This window comes from Armigeres subalbatus, chromosome 2 (assembly GCF_024139115.2).
Source record: "Armigeres subalbatus isolate Guangzhou_Male chromosome 2, GZ_Asu_2, whole genome shotgun sequence".
NCBI lineage: Eukaryota > Metazoa > Arthropoda > Insecta > Diptera > Culicidae > Armigeres > Armigeres subalbatus.
In genome coordinates this window covers 103,678,848-103,699,237 of record NC_085140.1, presented here as the reverse complement: position 1 = coordinate 103,699,237, position 20,390 = coordinate 103,678,848, and the positions used below count along the sequence as shown (strand labels likewise).

Sequence of the window (20,390 nt, the reverse complement as noted above, 5' to 3'; positions counted from 1 at the left end):
AATTGTATAATGTTATTCTTTTACCGAGATCTGCACAGCCAAGTGCTTAGTTAGTAACTTCTGCGCATATATCAGGTGAAAGAAACGTTTATTCGTCGTGGCAGTCAAAAGAGCCGCCGTTATCCTACGTTAATTTTGTCGAATGAACTTTAATCGAGATTTGCACAGCCAAGATCGGTGGCAAAATTTAAGTGTGTAGGTAATAGAAAAATTCGCTCAAAAAATGTAGTGTAAACGATTTCGTTGGGCTATTTTTCCCATGGGTGCATTTTAGATCATTCTCCCTTACAAAAAATATTTGCATTGTAACGACTTTTATAAACCATGAAGTTTGATACCCATATTGATATAATTGGAAAAAGGTATAACTATTAACTATGGCCATGGGGTACTACTTGGTGCAATAACGCTGTCTACGAGAACAATAGCGTGCGTACTAGTACAAAAGGTGGAACCGGTTCCCGGATTCCACAGAATCGGCCATATCTCAGGAGTTTGTTGTCCGATCTGTGACGTTAACATATCAATCAACTCAGGAAAAGCACTAGTTTCTGTAAAAAGAGTGAAGATTTCACCCAAGTGATAAAAACAAGCGTTAAAAAAATAGCATTTTTGACATGCCCTCAAATAATCCGGATTATCTTCGGTAACCAGCAGTCCGACCATGAACTTGAACTAGTTTTACAAAACTTGATTTATTCTCCCGTCGAACGTTGCCAGAACCAAAGAAATCGGTCCCTGACCCGATCATTCTGTCCAACCCCTGTAGCTCATTACTGGGTTAAATACTAGTTACACCTACCGGATGCGATGAAAATACATAAATGTGGTTAATCTTATGCTAATCTTACTAGAATACTATAAAAAATGCAGAAAAACCAAGAAAATATTATTGGCCACCACTTTGTATGAAGCCGCCCCATGGTGGCATCGGTAGAGGTCCCCATCCATTTGAACAAATGTATTGCATCATCTTCCTTCGATGCGCGCTTGCGATTGTGCTACCAAAGGGTAGTCTTTGGATTAAGTCTTGCACTTTAAAGAAAATTTATCACGAATCAATCTTCTTTTGTATAAAATGGTGGCCCGGAAAAAAAATGATTATGACTAACAGAAACAAAACAAAAGAATCTTGCAAGAAAATTTCACTTTCCGCCGACGACATTTTATTGGAAAATATCGGTTAGCTGCTTTAGTGGAGGACCAACGCGCATTTGGAGTTTTCGAAAGGAAAGTGCTGTGTACCATTTATGGTGGGGTGCAGATGGCAGACGGTACGTGGAGGTAAGCGAATGTACCAATTGTACCACGAGTTGCATGAGCTGTTGGGAGAACCATCCATCGTTCAAACCGCGAAAATCGGACGACTGCGGTGGGCCGCGCACGTAGCCAGTTTGTCGAACAGTAACCCAGTCAAAATGGTTCGACAACGATCCGACGGGCACAAGAAGAGCGGGCAAGGTGGATCGATCAGGTGGAAGATGATTTGCTGACCCTCCGAAGACTGCGTGGTTGGCGACGTGTAGCCATGGACCGAGCCGAATGGAGAAGACTCTTATATACCGCACAGGCCACTTCGGCCTTAGTCTGAATAAATAAATAATGCTTTAGTGCTTGAAAAGGCGCATTATTGAAAATAAAGGATCTTTTCAGGATCATCAATGTCGATAAAATTCGAAAACTTAAGCCGAATAGCCGAGTGAAGACTTTTCCAACGGTCAATATCTCTTTTTGGATAAATCCTGGAGTCCTGAATAGAACTGTGTGTAATTAATTTTTGAACTTCCTCTCACTTTTCCCCTGGCGCCATAGAAAACGGTACACGTATGTTTCCATCGCGGGAGGAAACCGAGCGTTGCGAATAAATCTAGACCAACATTTGAAAAGGGCGTAACAGTCAAAATTTATTCCTTCTGATTCTTCGTCTACATATATACACACCTAAAAATAATAATGTAATTTTAGGTGCTGTGACACCGACATATACGAGCGTCATTTTTGACGTAAAATTAGGTGGTACTTTAACTTTACATCACGACCAGAAACCCAGATTAATCCACCTAACGGTGATGGTGCCTTTCTCGCGCAAAAAGGTAATAAATGTAGCCTTTACGCTTACACCTCGATGATGTACAAGAAAGGCAAAACAGTTACACCGTCTAATGTTATGATAGAAAATTTACACTAGTAGACGACAGATGGCGCTGCCAAAAGTTTCTCGAATTTCCTATGTTCGAATTTTGACTTTCGGACAATTTCATAGTACTATGAAACTGAACGAAGAGCATACTTACGCCTAAATGCGTGCAACACGAGCATCTTTATAGTGCGATGAAACTCTTAATGGGAAGCCACGGATAAAATATTCATAGATGCAAGGCATTTTTCATAACACATTATTGTTCTATGTGACTATGTCTCATCACTATTTTAATATTATCTATTTTTGCAATTTGCAATTATTATGAAATTCAATAGTGATCAACAGCATTTTAGTCTCTGTCGGATGCAACTTGTTGCAAGAAAATCGGTTAAGAGTTTCTATGTGAAAATTTGGCTAATGTTTTTTATGGCATTTTGTGCACACACACACGCACACACATACACACACAAACACGCACACACGGACAGACAGACATTTGTTCAGCTCATCGAGCTGAGTCGAATGGTATATAACACTATGGGTCTCCGGGACTTTTATCAAAAGTTCGAATTTGGAGTGAAATGATAGCCTTTCGGTACAACTTAGTCGTACGAGAAAGGCAAAAATTGATTGATCAGAACGAGAATCGAACATAAGTCCGCTGAGTGAGAGCCCAGCACGCTACCACTCAGCTATCTCCGTTTCTTGAAAGAGGGATGATCGAAGTAAAACTGGTTCCACGATTTGCACTGAACAAGTATTTCACTGCATCAAGTCATTAACTGCTTGTGCGTTAGGTGCGTTGCAGCGCCCGGGTGCTGTGTTTAGGTTCCGTGACATGTAATTTTAAACATCTGACATTGAAAAATATACGATTCTGTTTACGTCATGTGGTTTTGTGTCATTTTATTGAAATACATCACCTGTAATATTCATAATTTTTTGGTGTGTAGCTATATATGTGGAAGAATAATCTGAAGGAATAAATTTTGGCTGTTACGCCAAAATTACGGCTTCATGATGGGCCTCTGATTGGGCTGCACCTTTGACCTTTGAATTATGGTAAAATCATACGAAATGTCAATACGAAATTTAAATTCGGGGTCAAGATTTCATAAACAGAATTTCAAAATCGGCAAAATTAGGATATGAATTTAATTAATTTGATTATGGTTAAGGTTAAGGGTTAAGATATAATTGAAATTTTAGTTTAGGTTTCTATTTAGTATATAAGAGTTAGTATTTCTGTATCTGGGCATCTGAAAAAAAATCTCTCTTTAAAAACATACTTTATCGACCTTCCCTTCCATTATTATCAATCCAAATCACGTTCTCCTTAAAGATCTAATTTAAAGCACATAAACCGAGCATTTTTCCTCTCTTCACTGAGATACTTAGAATAGACTGACAGATTTCACATTTTATGTCTTTAATACACATAAATATGATGATAGTTCTGCAGTGATAACTGGTAGATTTAACAATGATAACAATAATAACCGATATCTTAATTTTCGATCGAACATTTGACGAACAGGTATTTATCTTTATTAAAAACGATAATAACGCTCTAAAGCCCGTAGAGGAGACTTATACATTTGCACGCACAGCCAAAACGATCAAGATGTTAAATAGTGGTTTATTTAAAATTACTATACAGAATAATACAAAAATAACAGATTACTTGCTACCTTCTAATAAAGTGGTATTCCGTTTCGAAGTTGTAAATTTATGCACCGCGCACTAACGAGTTTTGACCTTTGGCGATAATTATCCGATAGCATGGCATCCTTCGTTGGATGCTTGAGCCTCAAGTAGGGAAGTACATCTAAAAGTGTCTGCTATTAATGTCATGTGGATAGAGGAAGTCTTCGCTGGGTCATTTTCTTCAGATGAGATGCGCTCGAATAAGCGTGCGGGATCAAATCCAAGCATAGCATAAACCTATTCGTCACCTGATGCCCACTAGAAGTAACAGGAATCGCTAATCATATCAATTATTTTAAAATGTGCAAATTATGTTCTACAGTTTGTGTCTTCTCTATTAATAAATAGTTGATTTTCTTTTGCTACTATTATTATCACTTATTAGTTCTACAACTTTTATTACGAATTTCGATACGAAATCGTGTTTGTTTTAATTAAGTCATTTCTGCTGTAAAGCTAAGGTGTATCATACAGGTGTGTACGGAAGGAAGTTCGTGTTTTGTGTAAATGCTTGTAGGAAAGCTACAGCTATCAATAGAATGGTTAAAAACTCCTCGGAGGAACTGTGTGTATGAGTGTCTTTGTGTTCCCCCCATGCTCCCCTGCCTTAGTTTAATGTGATTCTTGGTTGGTTCCGAGTTAAAGCTTTTCCGTTCGAAAGTTTCACTTCGTTTGTGTTGTTTCTGCCACCGCCATCATCGAAGTCCTAATCCGGATATGTCGGTCTGCCTGTCGCTCCCTCCCTCCCTCTCAGCGTCCGCGTCATCGTTACGCGTCCGAGAGGCTGGCGCTTGGCTAGCCCTCGTTCAAGGGGCTGTCCGTGTCGGGCTTCTTCGATAGTCATCTTTTGAGGAAGTTGAAAAAGCCGCCAGTTTTCTCCGAACGGGGCCCCATCAGCATCGGGACTTGGTTTTTGTGGGTGAGTCGAATCTATGGAAAGGAAAAGATGCGGGAGAGAAATTCGTTAAGCTGATTAGAGAATACAAATAGAGACACTGAGTATTTGTGTTTTGATATTTTGAAATATGTCGGATTTAAAACTTCTGTCTTGCGTGAAATCTGTAAGCTGAGTATGAAATTTTACAGCCCCTCATTTGCTGTGATTGCATAAGCATATTGAAAAAAATTGAACTTAAAGTCACTGACGCGAAAGTTATCAAATTTATTGGAGATAGTCAAGTTTCAAAATTGTGCCATTGCAGCATGCTGTTACCATCTCTTACCGTGCACGGACCCTGCCTCCACGGTTCGCCGTCGATTTGCATGGGAAAAGTTTTCTTCGTTGTCAGCACCACTTCGCTGCACTGGGCCAAACGCCGCCCGGAAGCTCTGAGCCCGGTCCGCACCTGACCCATGTGCAGGCAATTTTCCAATCCAATAACCTCTATCCGGCGATCGCCAATGTCTGGAAGTTTGGGGAAGCACATTATAGAAAAAAAGGTTAAAGATAGAATTTTAGATCAACATAAAAACTAGCATCTTATCATTAGTCAAAAATGAATGTTCAATACTACTGGCAGGAAGAAAGATTCGCGGCTACTTCTACTGATGTTGGTTTGGGCATCAAATAGTTAATATGCCGGTTAAATAGTTAAAAGTGCTCTAACGCCCTTTTGAAAGTTGATTTCAATTTTCGTGTTTTTTTTCAATGGAAGGTGACATAGAATAACATTTGATTTGACAAAGATCACGCATATGAAAGATTTATCAGAAGAAATCTTGGCTGTAGGGCTTTGATGAACATGTTGGTTATTCATTATATCGCCCAATATGTGGTCTTCACTTTCAAGCCTTCCGTTATATTCATACCCACCTTGAATGGCAATCGACAGGTCGACCGAGTTGAAGCTGTTGGCCGAAAGCTCCTTGTCCGAGTTTTTCAACTTTTTCCGGAACGGGCCCTTGCGCATCCGCTTCTGGGACAGATTTTCGCCCCACAGATTCGAACCGCCGTGGGTGTACGGGATGTTGAGCAGCGCGATGCCCTGCAGCTGGGGACCGTTGGCGAGCTCCAACGAGACACCGTCGCACTGCGAATGAAAGCGAAAACCCATGAAAGCTGTTTAACGACGATGACGCCGCGCCCGGTCGGCGAGGGGTTATGCAAATTCGCTGAAATCCACCCTTTTTATCCGGGTGGGCGACTACAATAAAATGTGATGGCAACGAAAGTCGAGTGCGAATAGAATAAAAAAGGAGACGACGACGAAGGGACAGAGCTATGCGTTTTACAACATACCACAATTTCCAGACTTTCATGGAGATTTTTGCACGATGCGGCGAACGTTTCCGACGTGGCGTATTCGAAATACCACAGCTTGTTCTTCATCCGGCTGTTGAATTTATGAGGATTTTTCTCGCGCTCTAGATGGAATTTAACACAGATGGCAGCGTCCTGGAATGAGGCAGAAAATATTGTTGGCTAGTCAGACGCGAATTGGGATTATTACGTGGACTGCAACGAGTTTAGGATTGTTACACTTATGGAGTGGATTTTTTTTGGCTTTATGCAGTTGTTGCAAAAATGTTCAAGATTTTTAAAATTATAATGTGTTGCAGGATGATTTTAGTATACCAATAAAGATGTGACATCAACTGCACATTATGTATGTACAAGAAATTGTTATTCCACAAAAAGTGGGAACCATGCGGCTCCTTTCATTAACCTCGATGGTATGAAGACGAGCGCAAGAGCATACGCGATTCATAGACTAGGTAGCCAAATCTTACGTCTTTATTTGGCTAGTCTATCTGTACAGAGTACACTTACACTGGGGTCGCCTTTTACGCGTATGGATTTCAAAATGTCTCGGTCTAACACATTTGATTTAGTTTTTATAGAAGTGCGTAGCCTTTTACTTAAAGTGCAAACGGGAATTGTACAAATGGTGCACTATTTCCAACAAGAGATTGCAAGAGATTTTTTTTCATTTCAAGACATGAAAAAATCTGGGCGCGAATCGATCCCTATGAATTATGTGCTTGATCGTAAAATCGTTCAAGCTTTTCCCGTAAAAATTGGTTCTTCCGTTCAAAATGTGGAAAAAATTTGAGAACATGGAAGAATAAAGTCGACCGAACATGATACGGACTTTCAGAAAGCAGAAGAAGGAAAAAGAAGTGAATAATTAGCCGCATATATGTCAGAACGTCAAAACATAGGCCAATAAGTTATACGATAACTTTTGTTGCTTCACGTTTCAGGCGGGTGTACAGTTCTGCCACCTTTGCAAAGGTTCGGCCGACAACGTTTCTTCTCCTGAAAAAGACGGGTCTGCTGTCTCCGCTTCCGTCTATAACGTTCCACGTTCTGCCGGGTATCTTGCTGCAGCGCGACCGCCCGCACTGCGTCCTTCTCCTCCAGAATCTGTCTGCACTCTTCGTCGAACCCATCGTTCCGTCGACTTCGTTCCACATACTTGACGTTGTTCTCCACTGCGTCGTTAATGGCTGCTTTGACTGTATTCCAGCAGTCCTTAAGAGGGACACCATTGAGCTCACCCTCTTCTGGCAACGCTGCCTCGAGATGCTGCGCGTATGCAGTGGCGACATCAGGTTGCTTCAGTCGCTCTAGGTCGTACCGCGGCGTTCGTCGGTACCGAACATTGTTGATGACGGATAGTTTTGGGCGCAGTTTAACCATCATCGGATAGTGGTCAGAATCGATGTTAGCGACACGACATGTCCTGACGTCGATAATGTCAGAGAAGTGCCGTCCATCAATCAGAACGTGGTCGATTTGTGATTCTGTCTGCAGTGGTGATCTCCAGGTGTACTGATATAGAAGGCTGTGTTGGAAGTAGGTGCTGCAAATGGCCATATTCTTGGAGGCGGCAAAATTAGTTAATCATAGGCCCTTTTCGTTCATCAGCTGAACTTTCCATTAGTCGGTATGAATTACGCCTCTTAGCCAACCTAAAAATTTTAATCTCCTATGATCATTTTGAAGTCGTGGCTAGACCATCTGACGGTCTCACGTTCGTTGATTATGCTGAAGTTAAAGAACCGGCCTTTGAACCTCAACCTGCACATTCTCTCATTGATCGGCCACCACCGCATATCACTATGAAAACTGCACCCAGCTTGTGTATTTTGCCGCAGCTCTGGTAGATGGTATGCGTGTCAGGCCATTTGGCCGAAGGTCATTAGGCCAAATGGTCTTTACCCGAGCAACACAAGTCAGACAGAAATGGTTGCAGCAACTTGTTTGTGACCAGATCTGGTCACATAACAGTGGTAGCAGCCTATGTGAAACATGTGTGCTGCTAGGGTACGCCGAACGGTCATTAGACCGAATGGCTGTTAGGCCGAATTAGCAAAAAGAAGCAAAACATGAAAAATGAGAAGTTCTTTCTTCACCTTACCACCTCTTCCTTCTCCTTTCTTGCTTCTTCCTTCTTTTCCTTCATTTTTCTAATTCTTCCTTTTTTCCTTTTCGCTCTTCCTTCTTACTTCTTCTTTGTTACTTATTTCTTCTCCCTTCTTCTTTCTGCATTCTTCCTCCTTCTTTCTTCCTTCATTCTTCTTCTTTCTTTGTTCTTCCTTCTTCCTCTCCCTTCTTTCTTCTTCTTCTTCCTTCTTTCTTCTTCCTCTTCCTTCTTTCTTTTTTAAACTTTTCCCTACACTTCTTCTTTCTACTTTCTTCTTTTTTTCCTTCTTTTTTTCTTCCTACTTCCTTTTTTTATCCTCCTTTTTCTTTCTTTCTTGTTGCTTCTTTCTTTTTTTTATTTCTTCGTTTTTTCTTTTTCCTTCTCAATTATTCCTTCTTTCTTCCTCCTTCTTTCTTCTTTATTATTCCTTCTTCACTTTTTTCTCCCTTCTACCTTCTTCCTTATTCCTCGTTCTTCATCCTTTCTTGCTCCTTTCTTCTTCTTTCTTCCTCTTCCTTCTTCCTTTTCTTTTTTTCATCCTCCCCTCAGCCTTCTTCCTTTTTCATTCTGCCTTCTTCCGCCTTCTTCATTTCTTCCTCCTTCTTTCTTCCTTCTTCTTTCTTCTTTCTTGGTCCTTCCCTCAGCCTTCTTCCTTCTTTCTTCTTCTTTTTTTCCTTCTTATTTTTGCCTTCTTCCTTTTTCCTTCCGTTTTTTTTTTCTTTTTCCTTCTTCTTTCTTCTTCTTTCTTCTTCTTTCTCTTCTTCCTTCTTCTTCCTTCCCTTATCCTTCTTCCTTCTTCTTTCTTCCTTTTTCCTTTTTTCCTTTTTCCTTCTTCCTTATTGATTCTTCTTCCTTTTCCTTCTACGTTCTTTTTTCTTCCTTCTTCTTTTTTCCGTTTTTTCTTCTTTCTCCCACCTTCCTTCTTTATTCTTCCTCCTTCATTCTTCCTTCTTCCTTCTTTTTTCTTTCTTCTTTCTTTTTCCTTCTTCTTTCTTTCATCTTTTTTCTTCCCTCTTCCTTCTACCTTCTTTCTTCTTCCTTTTTTCTTCTTCTTTCTTCTTTCTTTCATTTTATTCCTTCTTTCTCCCGTCTTCCTTCTTTATTTTTTCTTCCTTCTTCCTTCCTACTTCTTCCTCCTTTTTTCTTCTTTTTCCTCACTTCGCACTACTCACTTATCACTCCCCATTTCTCATTCGGCCTAATGGCCATTCGGCCTAATGACCATTCGGCCTAATGACCCAGCATCAATGGTATGATTACCTCTAAACGTTCGCACCATTGATCCCTTCCAACAAACCTCCTGCAGCGCTAAGATGTCGAATCCACGGTCCTTGAGCGCATCGACGAGTATGCGTGTGCTCCCGATGAAGTTGAGAGATTTGCAGTTCCACGCAGGGTTGGTCATTTCTCACACTTCGTCTTGAAATGTGTAGAGATTTTACAAATAAAGAGAAGTGTATTGATTCACACTCGAGAGCGTTCACACGTAAGTGTGATTGAAGCCAAGAGAAACATGATCGATAAAGAGTGAGAATATTTTCGGTCACGTGTGTTTTGATATTGTGTACAAAATGGTCTATGTTTAGGCGCTCACAACAACGTATTTTCATGGAAGATTTAGAATATAGCCTAAATGTATGCATTTTGGTAAACAGCAAATTACCATTTTCCTGTACTCTTTACACTTGTGGACTTGTGCGACGAAGAGTGGATACTACGCACGCTCCTTCATACAAAGATAAAGTGTATTTCTGCACAATACACTCGGATAACAGATCGAGAAAAGAGAAGTTTTTACACCTTCTCTTGAATACTCCTCAGAGCGAACCAACCCTGGTTCCACGAACCGAGTTTCCAATCGCTAGTCCTTTTCGTTGCAGTTAGTGGACATCAAACCCTCTGAATTTCCGGAGGACCATTCTTCATTATTTTCGGTGGACCATGGTGCACAGTTTCATTTAGAGTCCCTCGCTGGCACTCGGACGATGATCAGCCGCCCCTAACATGGATAACAGACGCTAAATAAGATTTGCGCCTCCGGAGAAGAGTATACCATCCCCCCTTCCCTGTCAGCATACGAACAGAGTTCTCAGCGGGGTTGGTTACCCGATCTTCCCTAAGGTTGCTCGTATCTCGGCCAGCGCAACAATCAAGGAGATAGGGATTGCTGGGTAAGAGGGTAAGGACCGCGAAATGGGGTCTATTTTATTCCTCCTGGTACCCAGCATTTGCCGTGCCAAATAAATAAATTAGAACCTTAATTAATAAATAAGTTAAATTATTAATATGTTTATTAATTAAAAAAAAATAATAATAAATAAATAAATAAATAAATAAATAAATAAATAAATAAATAAATAAATAAATAAATAAATAAATAAATAAATAAATAAATAAATAAATAAATAAATAAATAAATAAATAAATAAATAAATAAATAAATAAATAAATAAATAAAGAAATAAAGAAATAAAGAAATAAATAAATAAATAAATAAATAAATAAATAAATAAATAAATAAATAAATAAATAAATAAATAAATAAATAAATAAATAAATAAATAAATAAATAAATAAATAAATAAATAAATAAATAAATAAATAAATAAATAAATAAATAAATAAATAAATAAATAAATAAATAAATAAATAAATAAATAAATAAATAAATAAATAAATAAATAAATAAATAAATAAATAAATAAATAAATAAATAAATAAATAAATAAATAAATAAATAAATAAATAAATAAATAAATAAATAAATAAATAAATAAATAAATAAATAAATAAATAAATAAATAAATAAATAAATAAATAAATAAATAAATAAATAAATAAATAAATAAATAAATAAATAAATAAATAAATAAATAAATAAATAAATAAATAAATAAATAAATAAATAAATAAATAAATAAATAAATAAATAAATAAATAAATAAATAAATAAATAAATAAATAAATAAATAAATAAATAAATAAATAGAAAAATTAATGAATAAATAAATCGATCGAATAAATAAATTTATAAATGAATAAATAGATAGATAAATAAGTCAATAAATAAATGAATAAATGAATAAATACATAAATAACTAAATAAATAAATCAATATGATTTTTATAAAACGACTTATGCTTTTGTAAACAAAGATCCAAACGTCGATTTGTCGAATCTGAGAGCATTTCTACGCAAACTAATACCATCAACAAGTAGCCGAAGTCTTCACTTATGTATTGAAGATGTTGGATTGCGTGGGAGTGCTCTCAGATTCGACAAATCGACGTTTGAATCTTTGTTTACAAAAGCAGAATCGTTTTGAATATTTGGTATTGAAATATCATGAGGATAACACGATGATACTTTCATGCACAGGGACGTCAGGAAATTTTACAACCCGAAAATTTCCTAGGCTGGAGCGGGAATCGAACTCAGCTATCTTCAGCATGGTCTTGCTTTGTAGTCGGGCATCTTACCGCACGGCAAAGGAAGACCCCAACATAAACAAAAAACAAAACAAAAAAAATAGGTTTGAACTGCTTAATGATTTGGAATCTAGAACATCCGATTTGGACACATCTAAAACGTTAATCATACGCGTGGCCTCTAAAGACCTATGTGGACTTGTTTGGGTTTTATTGGTGTTGTACCGAGCGTATTTGAAGTGGTAGAACCTTTAGGCACAGACAAACAGACGTATCACTAGAGAAATTACCATCGACCATGACTTCAACGATCAATTTGAATTTGATTGATTACGCGTTTCGCAACTAGCGGCGCTAGCGTCGTAATCCTTCGAGTACACTGAAAAAAACTTTGTAGTAGAAATTACAATTTTATGGTAAAATTAGGAACAGTACCGACGTTTTTCAACTGAAGGGACAAATCGCTTAATTTTACCATAAATGTAGTAAATCTGATTGATATTATTTTCAATTTCACCACAAAAATTGTTATTTAGCATAGACCCAAACAAAATAGTTGATTTTACTACCCAACTTTACTACATTTTCAGTAAGCATAACCATGTATTCAGTTGAATATACTATTTTTATAGTAAGATAGACCATATTTTAGTTATTTTAAGACGATTGGCACTTCGGTTGAAAAACGTCGGTACTGTTCTCAATATTACCCCTAAAATGGTAGTTTCTACTATAAAATTTTTCTCAGTGTATGACATGTCACTCCAGCGCCTCTTGGTGACAATGTCATACGAAACATTGTTTCGTGTAACATGCTCGCAAGGGTCTGTTCACAAATTACGTAACGCAAAAATCGGAGTTTTTTACCCCCTCCCTCCCCCACCTAACAAAAAGTAACACTTTTTGTACCCCCTCCCTCTCCCATATAACGCGTAACTTTGAAAAATATGAAGGTTTTTTTCTCTTTTATATGAAACTTGTGGATTTTTGGTATTGAACATTGTTAGGTTTAAGATAACAATAATTTTTCTAAACACATGATCAAAATTCTAGGATTGAAATATTTTTTATTTCATTCCATTCTGCTAATTGCTATTTGAGCTAATTGAGGCACTACAGAAATTCCGTTCCAGAGAAGTAGCGGAGATCAACAGTCTGTCGGGAATACATTTCGGTTTTTTATGGAATCCAATGTTGTGCGTACATGATTTTAGAAATTCCTGCTCAAATAAGCATTTCCTGGGAAATCACGGAATGTATTCGAAAAGCCAAGAGTGACAATTATAATAATTTAGCGAGTCAGATCTGCCGAAAAATATGTCTCGAATTTTTTAAGCAAATCGGTCCCGCCATTTACTTGATTCCGTTAATGACCAATACGATCAACATATTCCTCATATGCCTAATTTTGTGGTAAAAGTGGAGAGATCAAAATTCAATTTCTTAGAATTAAAACTCTTTAAGTTGCCTTCCTAATCAGAAAACAAAATTCCAATAAGTGTCGTCCCATGAAATAGCATATTATGCAGAAATGGAGGAGAAAATGCGCATCAGGAATTCAGCAATGATGCAAACAGACTTGATACTAGTTTCAATAATTTTTCGATCAAAGTTCAGTATCTTTAAGGATTTTTGAGAAATATACATCAAAACTGTGAGATAAAAAGTGACTACTGAGCTAATATGAGACAATTATGCGTGGAAGGGCAGGTGAGCGTATTCATCGTCTAGATCAAGATATGTCAGTAACCGATTCAATCATTCATAAAAAAAATCAAATTCAAATTCAAAAAGCCAAAGTTTTCATTTGCTTTATGCGTAACATTTGGTAGTACCCACCCCCTTCCCCACCTTTTAGTGTAACAAAGCATAACGCAAGTTGGACCTCCTCCCTCCCCCCAAACGCGTTACGTTATTTGTGGACAGACCCCAAGATGGTGGTAGAGGAGTTGGGCGATGGATTTTTCAGATAAATGTCCAAGCTGTTACGTTTGTTTGTCTGTGCTTTGGGTTTGAATTTCAGTATGATTTGGAGAACTTGAAACGTCCGATTTGTACATGTCTAAATCGTATATCATACGCATGGCCTCTAAGAACCTATATGGACGCAATGGGGTGCTATTGGTATAGTACTGTGCGTATTTGTCGTGATAGGCCCTTTAGGTCTAAACTGCAGGATGATTTTGAGAACTGCGAAATGCCGGAGATATTGCTAGGTGAAATCCGGATCAATAAGACCCGAACACCGTTAGTGTGAATTCTTGTGAAGCCCTTTAGGTCAACAATTAGGTACGACGGCGAACTCTCTTCAATCGGAGTGTTTTACGGAGTCCAACATACATAAGATTTCCTGCAAAAATTTAAAAAAATAGACTTTAATTTGATAAATCTGTACCAAAATTGTGCAGTCTAATTTACTCCACATGATCATTCTTGTCAATAAATTATGCTGCTGCAGATAACAATCAAATTCCATGTTCCCGTGCCACATTGCATAGTTCGATAAGCCGTGAAGCGATAGATGTACTTGCCTTTGGAACTTTTGATGTTATGTCCATCAAACTATTTCATTTATTACACGACGCAGAGAATACACTATTTGAACACTTACCCAAGCTAATTCAGCAAAATTTATTCATGTAACTATTGTTCTGATGTTGATTTTTCATTATAACATCCAAATGAGTGTTATAATGAATATTATGCAACCCAATTGCTTAATGTTCATCAAAGCACCCATTATGTTGGTATGGAAAAGTAGGCCGAGACGAACTATAAACCTGATATTATGATCAGGAATTACAAAAAATATATTATAGCTCAGAAAAAGGTGTTCTTTCGAATGAATGAAAAAAATCACCTATAGGTGTTAGTCAACGGCATAAAATGTGGAAGAGTATCTTGTAGGCGGCGTTTAGCTAGTTGCCACAATCCAGCTTATTGGCGCGGTACAGTTACTCCGTATCTTCGGGGTTTCGATCTTCCTGCTGGCGCTTTTTCCTCCGAGTTTTGCCTGTTCCACGCTTGTTTGTATCGTGCCTCGTTCGACCTTATCCATTGTTGCATTAATCTCGCCCATACCTATTGCATTCTTCTCCTCCAATAACTGCTAACATTCGTCGTCATACCACTCGGGGGTACCGAACCTAATGTAGCGGTTGCGGTGCTACCAATAGCGGATCGTGCCATTTTCAAGAGAAACTGCGCCTAGTTGCTCTTCCATTGGAAGTGCCACTTTCAATTGCTGCAAGTACTCTTGGACTAGTCTTCCGTCTTGTAGCCGCCCAATGTTTAGCATGCCGCAAGCGACTCCGACTCGTGTTGTTCACCGCCGAGAGTCTTGAGCGCATGCATGCTGCAACGAAATAAAGATCGGATTCAATATTCACCCTTCGGTCCGAAAGGTCCGTTCATGATGTCGGAAAAGAATTTACCATCGATTAGAAGGAGGTCGATTTGGTTTTCCGTTTCTTGGCTAGGTGATCACAACGTGGCCTTATAGATAATCATGCGGGGGTACAAGTAATTCGTTTCTTTCTCGTCGCCGCGAAAATCCTTCAAATTTCCATGAGAAATTACTTCCAACTTCAACGAAGATTCTTTTGAAAATCTACAGTAAAAAGTTTCAAATTTGCAAAGAAACTTGAAATAGGATGTGCATACACTTTCCTTCGATGGGACTCGAACCCACGACCCTCAGTACGCTAGGCTGGTGCTTTTCTAGCGTGAAATACATTTGTCAAATGAAAATCTTCCACATAATGTATATATTCACATCTGAGTTTTCCGAACATTGTAAATTAATGTCCAAGTCGGGTGGACCAATACCCGGAAAATAGGTAATTAGCTTTGATAGAATTGAAATAGGATTCACGGAAGGAATACTTTTCAAAATTCACAGAAAATTCTAATTAATTAGATTTCAAACTTTAGATTCATAGATAGTTGAAAGTCTAAGAGTTTCAATTTCCCTAAGTATTTCCCTATCTCCGTAATTTGCGTTGTTGAGTACATGCAAAACACAATAATATCAAAGGCCAAATGCCACCGAAGTGTTTGTTGCTTGTGAACGTAGGTTGAAACAGGCCATTAACTTTTGGCCTTTGGATGTTTCAGATTCAGTTTTTCCTACTTACCACCATACCACATCGTCAGTAGGTAGAAGAAGGCGAAGTCGATGTGCGATGGTGAGAGAGAGAGAGTGCCAGAGTCAGTCGAACACGTATTTAGCTATTTAGGTACATCCATAGACAGGTCTACTTGGCAAGACTTTTGCACCGGCGGCACAGAGGACCACCGCCTCCGCCCCACCCCAAGTCGATTTAGGCGCTGCTGCTGCTGATGGCATACCATTTCCGCATCCTTACGCCATCAATTGAATGAAATTGGTTCGGAGCGAGTGTGAGCGTGAATGGAATGCTTCGTAGTCGTTGGGTATTTGCTCAACAGCCTACACGTACGGTATATAGATCCCTGCATCGATGGGCAGTTTTTGCGTCGTTGCAGTGCGTTTGTTTAGGAGCCACATGTTTTGGAGGGCTCGTTCTTTCGATCTGCTTTGTCCATGGCTCTTCTGGGCAATAAAGAGTTTTCCGACTAATTGGCTCCGAGTGAACACTACAACGATTGTTGCATCTGGCTGCAGCATGCAACAATGTGGGTACAGCACATGCATGGCGTTCGGGATCAGAACTGTAAAGGTACACAAGCACAACGAGTGGTTGCGGATCGATGTAAGTAAAGTATGTTTGGCCTGAGGGACTCTAATTGAATTAACTCTTTCAATTGAATACGAGTATTCATTTAAACATCATTATACAGGATCGAAGCAAAGATCCGTTAGAATTGTAGAGCTGCATTCGGCGTATTTGAGACCATAAAGCAATACTATGAGAAATTTCAAATTTCATTTTTAGTTTCGATATAAAGACTTTACGGGTTATCCGTAACATGATGTTGAATTGTATTTCCATGGAAGGAAGAGGAAAAGTAGATCCCGAAGGGAATTCAGTAAAAAAATACCATTTATTTATTACTAGCAGACCCGACGAACTTTGTTTCGTCTAAAATTGATTTATTGTCTGATTAATTCTCGAGTTATGCAGAAAATGCTGGTTCATTTGTATGGGAGCTCCCCTCTCCAAAGAAGGGAGGGGTCTTAAACCATCTTAAGAACCTTCCCCGGCCCTAAAAACCTCTGCATACAAATTTTCACGCCGATCGGTTCAGTAGTTTCCGAGTCTATAAGGGTCAGACAGACAGAAATTCATTTTTATGTATATAGATAAAGATAAATTTTCACTTATTCAACTGAAATTCTCGGTTCTTTATAACAAAGCTCTATAATAAACTTAAAAAATACAAAAATAAAGCTTAAAAAATAAGAGTGGACTCAAAAGTCTTTCTTTGTATTTTTTCTTTCGAATAAAAAAATAAAATTAAGGCTACTGCTTCTTGAATTCAGAGAATTAGAGTGCAAATTGCTTTGTCACTCATTTATGTGATTTTTTTCAGCTGTAAGCACACATGATAGCATAAACAATGAATTATTGGCAGTGGCTGATTTTCTACCCGCCGCTTCCACATCCAGGCGCTATCGTATATGCCCCAATAGCCAGCATGAGTTAACCGCCAGAAATTTGTATGATGAAAGACATCTAACGCGGGTTTTCTCAAAACTAGGATGTTTTCATGAAAAACTATTTGGTACCGGTTATGTAGGAAGGTGTCCGCTACTACGCCTACCAAATATTTTTTCGATGAAGGTGCTAAATTTTGAGAAATCGAGCCTTAGATGCCTTTCGCCATACTGATTTCAGAAAGTTAACTCCTAGTGTGCCGCTCAAAGCAGGCGATTCATTACACCGATCCAGCTGAAATCAACAAAATTGCGAATGTTATTGATTAAGGTCACTCATGACGGAATCCAAGTTTCAAAGTGCTCGCGTTTTCGGGGGGACACCACTCGATACGGAGGCGGCGCACAACTGTCATTTCTGTTGATTTAGCTATGCTGCGTCGCAGCATGCGTGAAATATTAAAAATGACAGTTGTGCGTTGCTTCCGTATCGAGTGGTGTGCCTCCGAAAACGCGAGCACTTTGAAACTTGGATTCCGTCAGGAGTGACCTTAAGGATCATGTTATTTATAATGAAACTCCATCTAAGCTCTAAACCAGAATTAAGCGTAGATACCAGAGTAGATGCAGAGTACTGCAGGAACCGCTAGCGTTGCGAGAAAAATGTCCCTTTGATGAAATGATTTAGATCGTTATAATGCAACACACCAGGAATATTCCTCTGGCTTACGCAAAAAAGGAAAAAAACATAAAAGCCGGGTAAACTTTAAATTACATTTTGCTTCCCGCAGATTCTCGTTATTTGGATTTATATTTCAAGAAAAGAGTTTTGCTTTCTCTCCGGTACAGCTAAGATGGGATCGCAATGATTGTTTTTTTTTTATTTCTGCGTTACGACTGTCACAGCAGTGCAATAGCACTAAAGTGGAAATTGTATGTTTCGTTTATTTCGCATAGAGGTCACATAACATAGAGCTGCTAACATTGGTCAGATTCAACTTTTGTTTTAAGACCAAAGCGTTCGCAATGTTTAGTATCTTTTAACTTTTGGGTAGGTTTTATTTGAGTTGTCTCCAAGTGGTAGTTTTTTGCTAGTTTTATGTCGAGACCATCTTGCGTGAAGTTATGTTGCCAGACCCTAAATTTTCGTTGGGGTTTTATTCTCATAACATTTTTCTTTGTTACGCTTATTCTCGGTGCGGACAACTATTTTCAATTCAATACCAAATTTTCAAAACGACTTTTGTAAACAATGATTCAAACGTCGATTTGACTGTTGATGGTGTTGGTTTGCGTGGGAGTGCTACCAGATTCGTCAAATGGACGTTTGAATCTTTGTTTACAAAAGCAGGCAAGTCGTTTTGAGAATTTGGTATTGAATTCATGCCAAAATAAGCATGAAGGAAAAAAGAACCCTAGATACACTGACCCCACATATATGAGTCACTTTGTAACAATAAATAATCACTCCATGTTGCACTTTGCATGTTGGTTAAATGGAAATGACTCATATTAGTGTGTGACCCATAATTATGGGGTCAGTGTAATAGGAAAAGTCTTTTTATTTTATGGAACCATAACGATTCGATAAAGGGTACTCTACCCGAGTAGACGAAAATAGCTAAATAATATCAAATGTTGATAAGATAGCAAAATTAGATATGGACATTAGAGTGATTCAAATATTGATTTTTTGGCTCCCCGATGCTTAAATGATTGCATTTCCCATTTTAATGATCCTCCCAACTTTTTAGCTAATTTGGAAGTAATTTGAGTGAGCACGAACAGTTTGAAGGTTGTATGAAAATCACTATGAAAACAGTAACTTTTGTGGAAAGCCGTTTCCAACTCTTCCCATTAAGCTCCAAAAATATATGATTACATTGACAACATAGGAAATTTAACAAGGTAGCGGATCGTCTTTATTGCGAAACGTTTTGATACTTGCAAGAAAAGATATTAAGAAAATAATGAGCATTTTTGTTTCTTTTGTAGCTTGACTTTCAAACAACAAATCGCTTCGCAACAACAACTTCCTTCCAGCTTAGGAAGTATTCTATGTAGTCAACGTGTTGATTACCATTAAATAGTTCATGGGCAACCTCACGGAACGATCTTTCACATAAGGGTCAATTTTCACAGTAATTTGCATGCAAACATCAAATGACGTGTGCACAATCAAATTACATCCAAATTCGCTAAAAAATTAGGAGGATTAACAAAATGGCAATTGCAATCGTTTAAGCATAGGGGAGCAAAAAAGTCTAAATTTGAATCACTCTAATAGACATGATTGATATAAGAGATAAAAGATCAGACGACAATATCAATAGTTTGCACTGAAATATCTTGAGGAGATCAAGTTATGCTATTTGTAAGAAGTGATCAATATCATGTGCCATTAGTTTGTTCTTATCGATAGCATATCTTGATGTTTAAAAGATATTTCGGTGCAAATTTTTGATATTGTTGCCTGTTCTTTTATCTCTTATATCAATCAAGTCCATATCATGTTTTGTTATTTTGTTCATACCTTCTGCCCGGGTATGCGGCCACCTAGTTCTGGAAAATATAGAATACCCGCAAAAATATGAATCTATTAGTGGCGCATTTTATTCCTAAAAACACACAGCTTCCAAAACTTCTTAAAATACACTGAATTCTTTCTTCACACGATTTTTTTTACACGATTATTTTTACACGATTTACTTGAAATTACACGATTTTCACATAGTTACGCGATTTTCAAATACTATACATATTGGACAATATTGTCTGTGCCTTATCTGATTGTAAGAAAGAGAGGTACATAGTATAGAATACGTTCAGGGCATATGTACATGATCATCTAAGAAATCCCTGAAGTCAGGCCTTAAGGTCTACGCACGTAACCAGAGATCTATTGACCTGTTTCAAATATAGATTATGCCCTTTGTGGTACACAGAATTAAATGCGTTAATGACAAATGGGTATGGTCATCCAAGAATTCCCTAAAGTCAGGCCTTAAGGTCTATACCCGTAATCAGAAATATATTGACCAGTTTCAAACATGGAGCATACCCTTTGTGGTATATAGAATAGAATGCGTTCATGACAAGTGGGTATGGTTATCCAAGAATTCCCTAAAGTCAGGTCTACACGCGCAACCAAAGATCCTTAAACC

The 20,390-nt window shown here is 38.0% G+C and overlaps 1 protein-coding gene across 1 annotated transcript in view; it reads right to left on the bottom strand.

Moving 5' to 3' along the window:
* Nucleotides 1–3,763: 3,763 nt before the first annotated feature.
* LOC134210551 (diacylglycerol kinase 1) overlaps nt 3,764–20,390 on the bottom strand; it is a 104,216-nt gene continuing 87,589 nt past the window's right edge. The window contains exons 11-14 of the mRNA XM_062686604.1: nt 6,090–6,245; nt 5,664–5,880; nt 5,074–5,255; nt 3,764–4,780 (exon numbers count right to left, since the gene is read on the bottom strand). Coding sequence (XP_062542588.1) covers nt 4,691–4,780; nt 5,074–5,255; nt 5,664–5,880; nt 6,090–6,245 — 645 coding nt within the window. The 3' untranslated portion in view covers nt 3,764–4,690. The remainder of the gene's footprint in view (nt 4,781–5,073; nt 5,256–5,663; nt 5,881–6,089; nt 6,246–20,390) is intronic.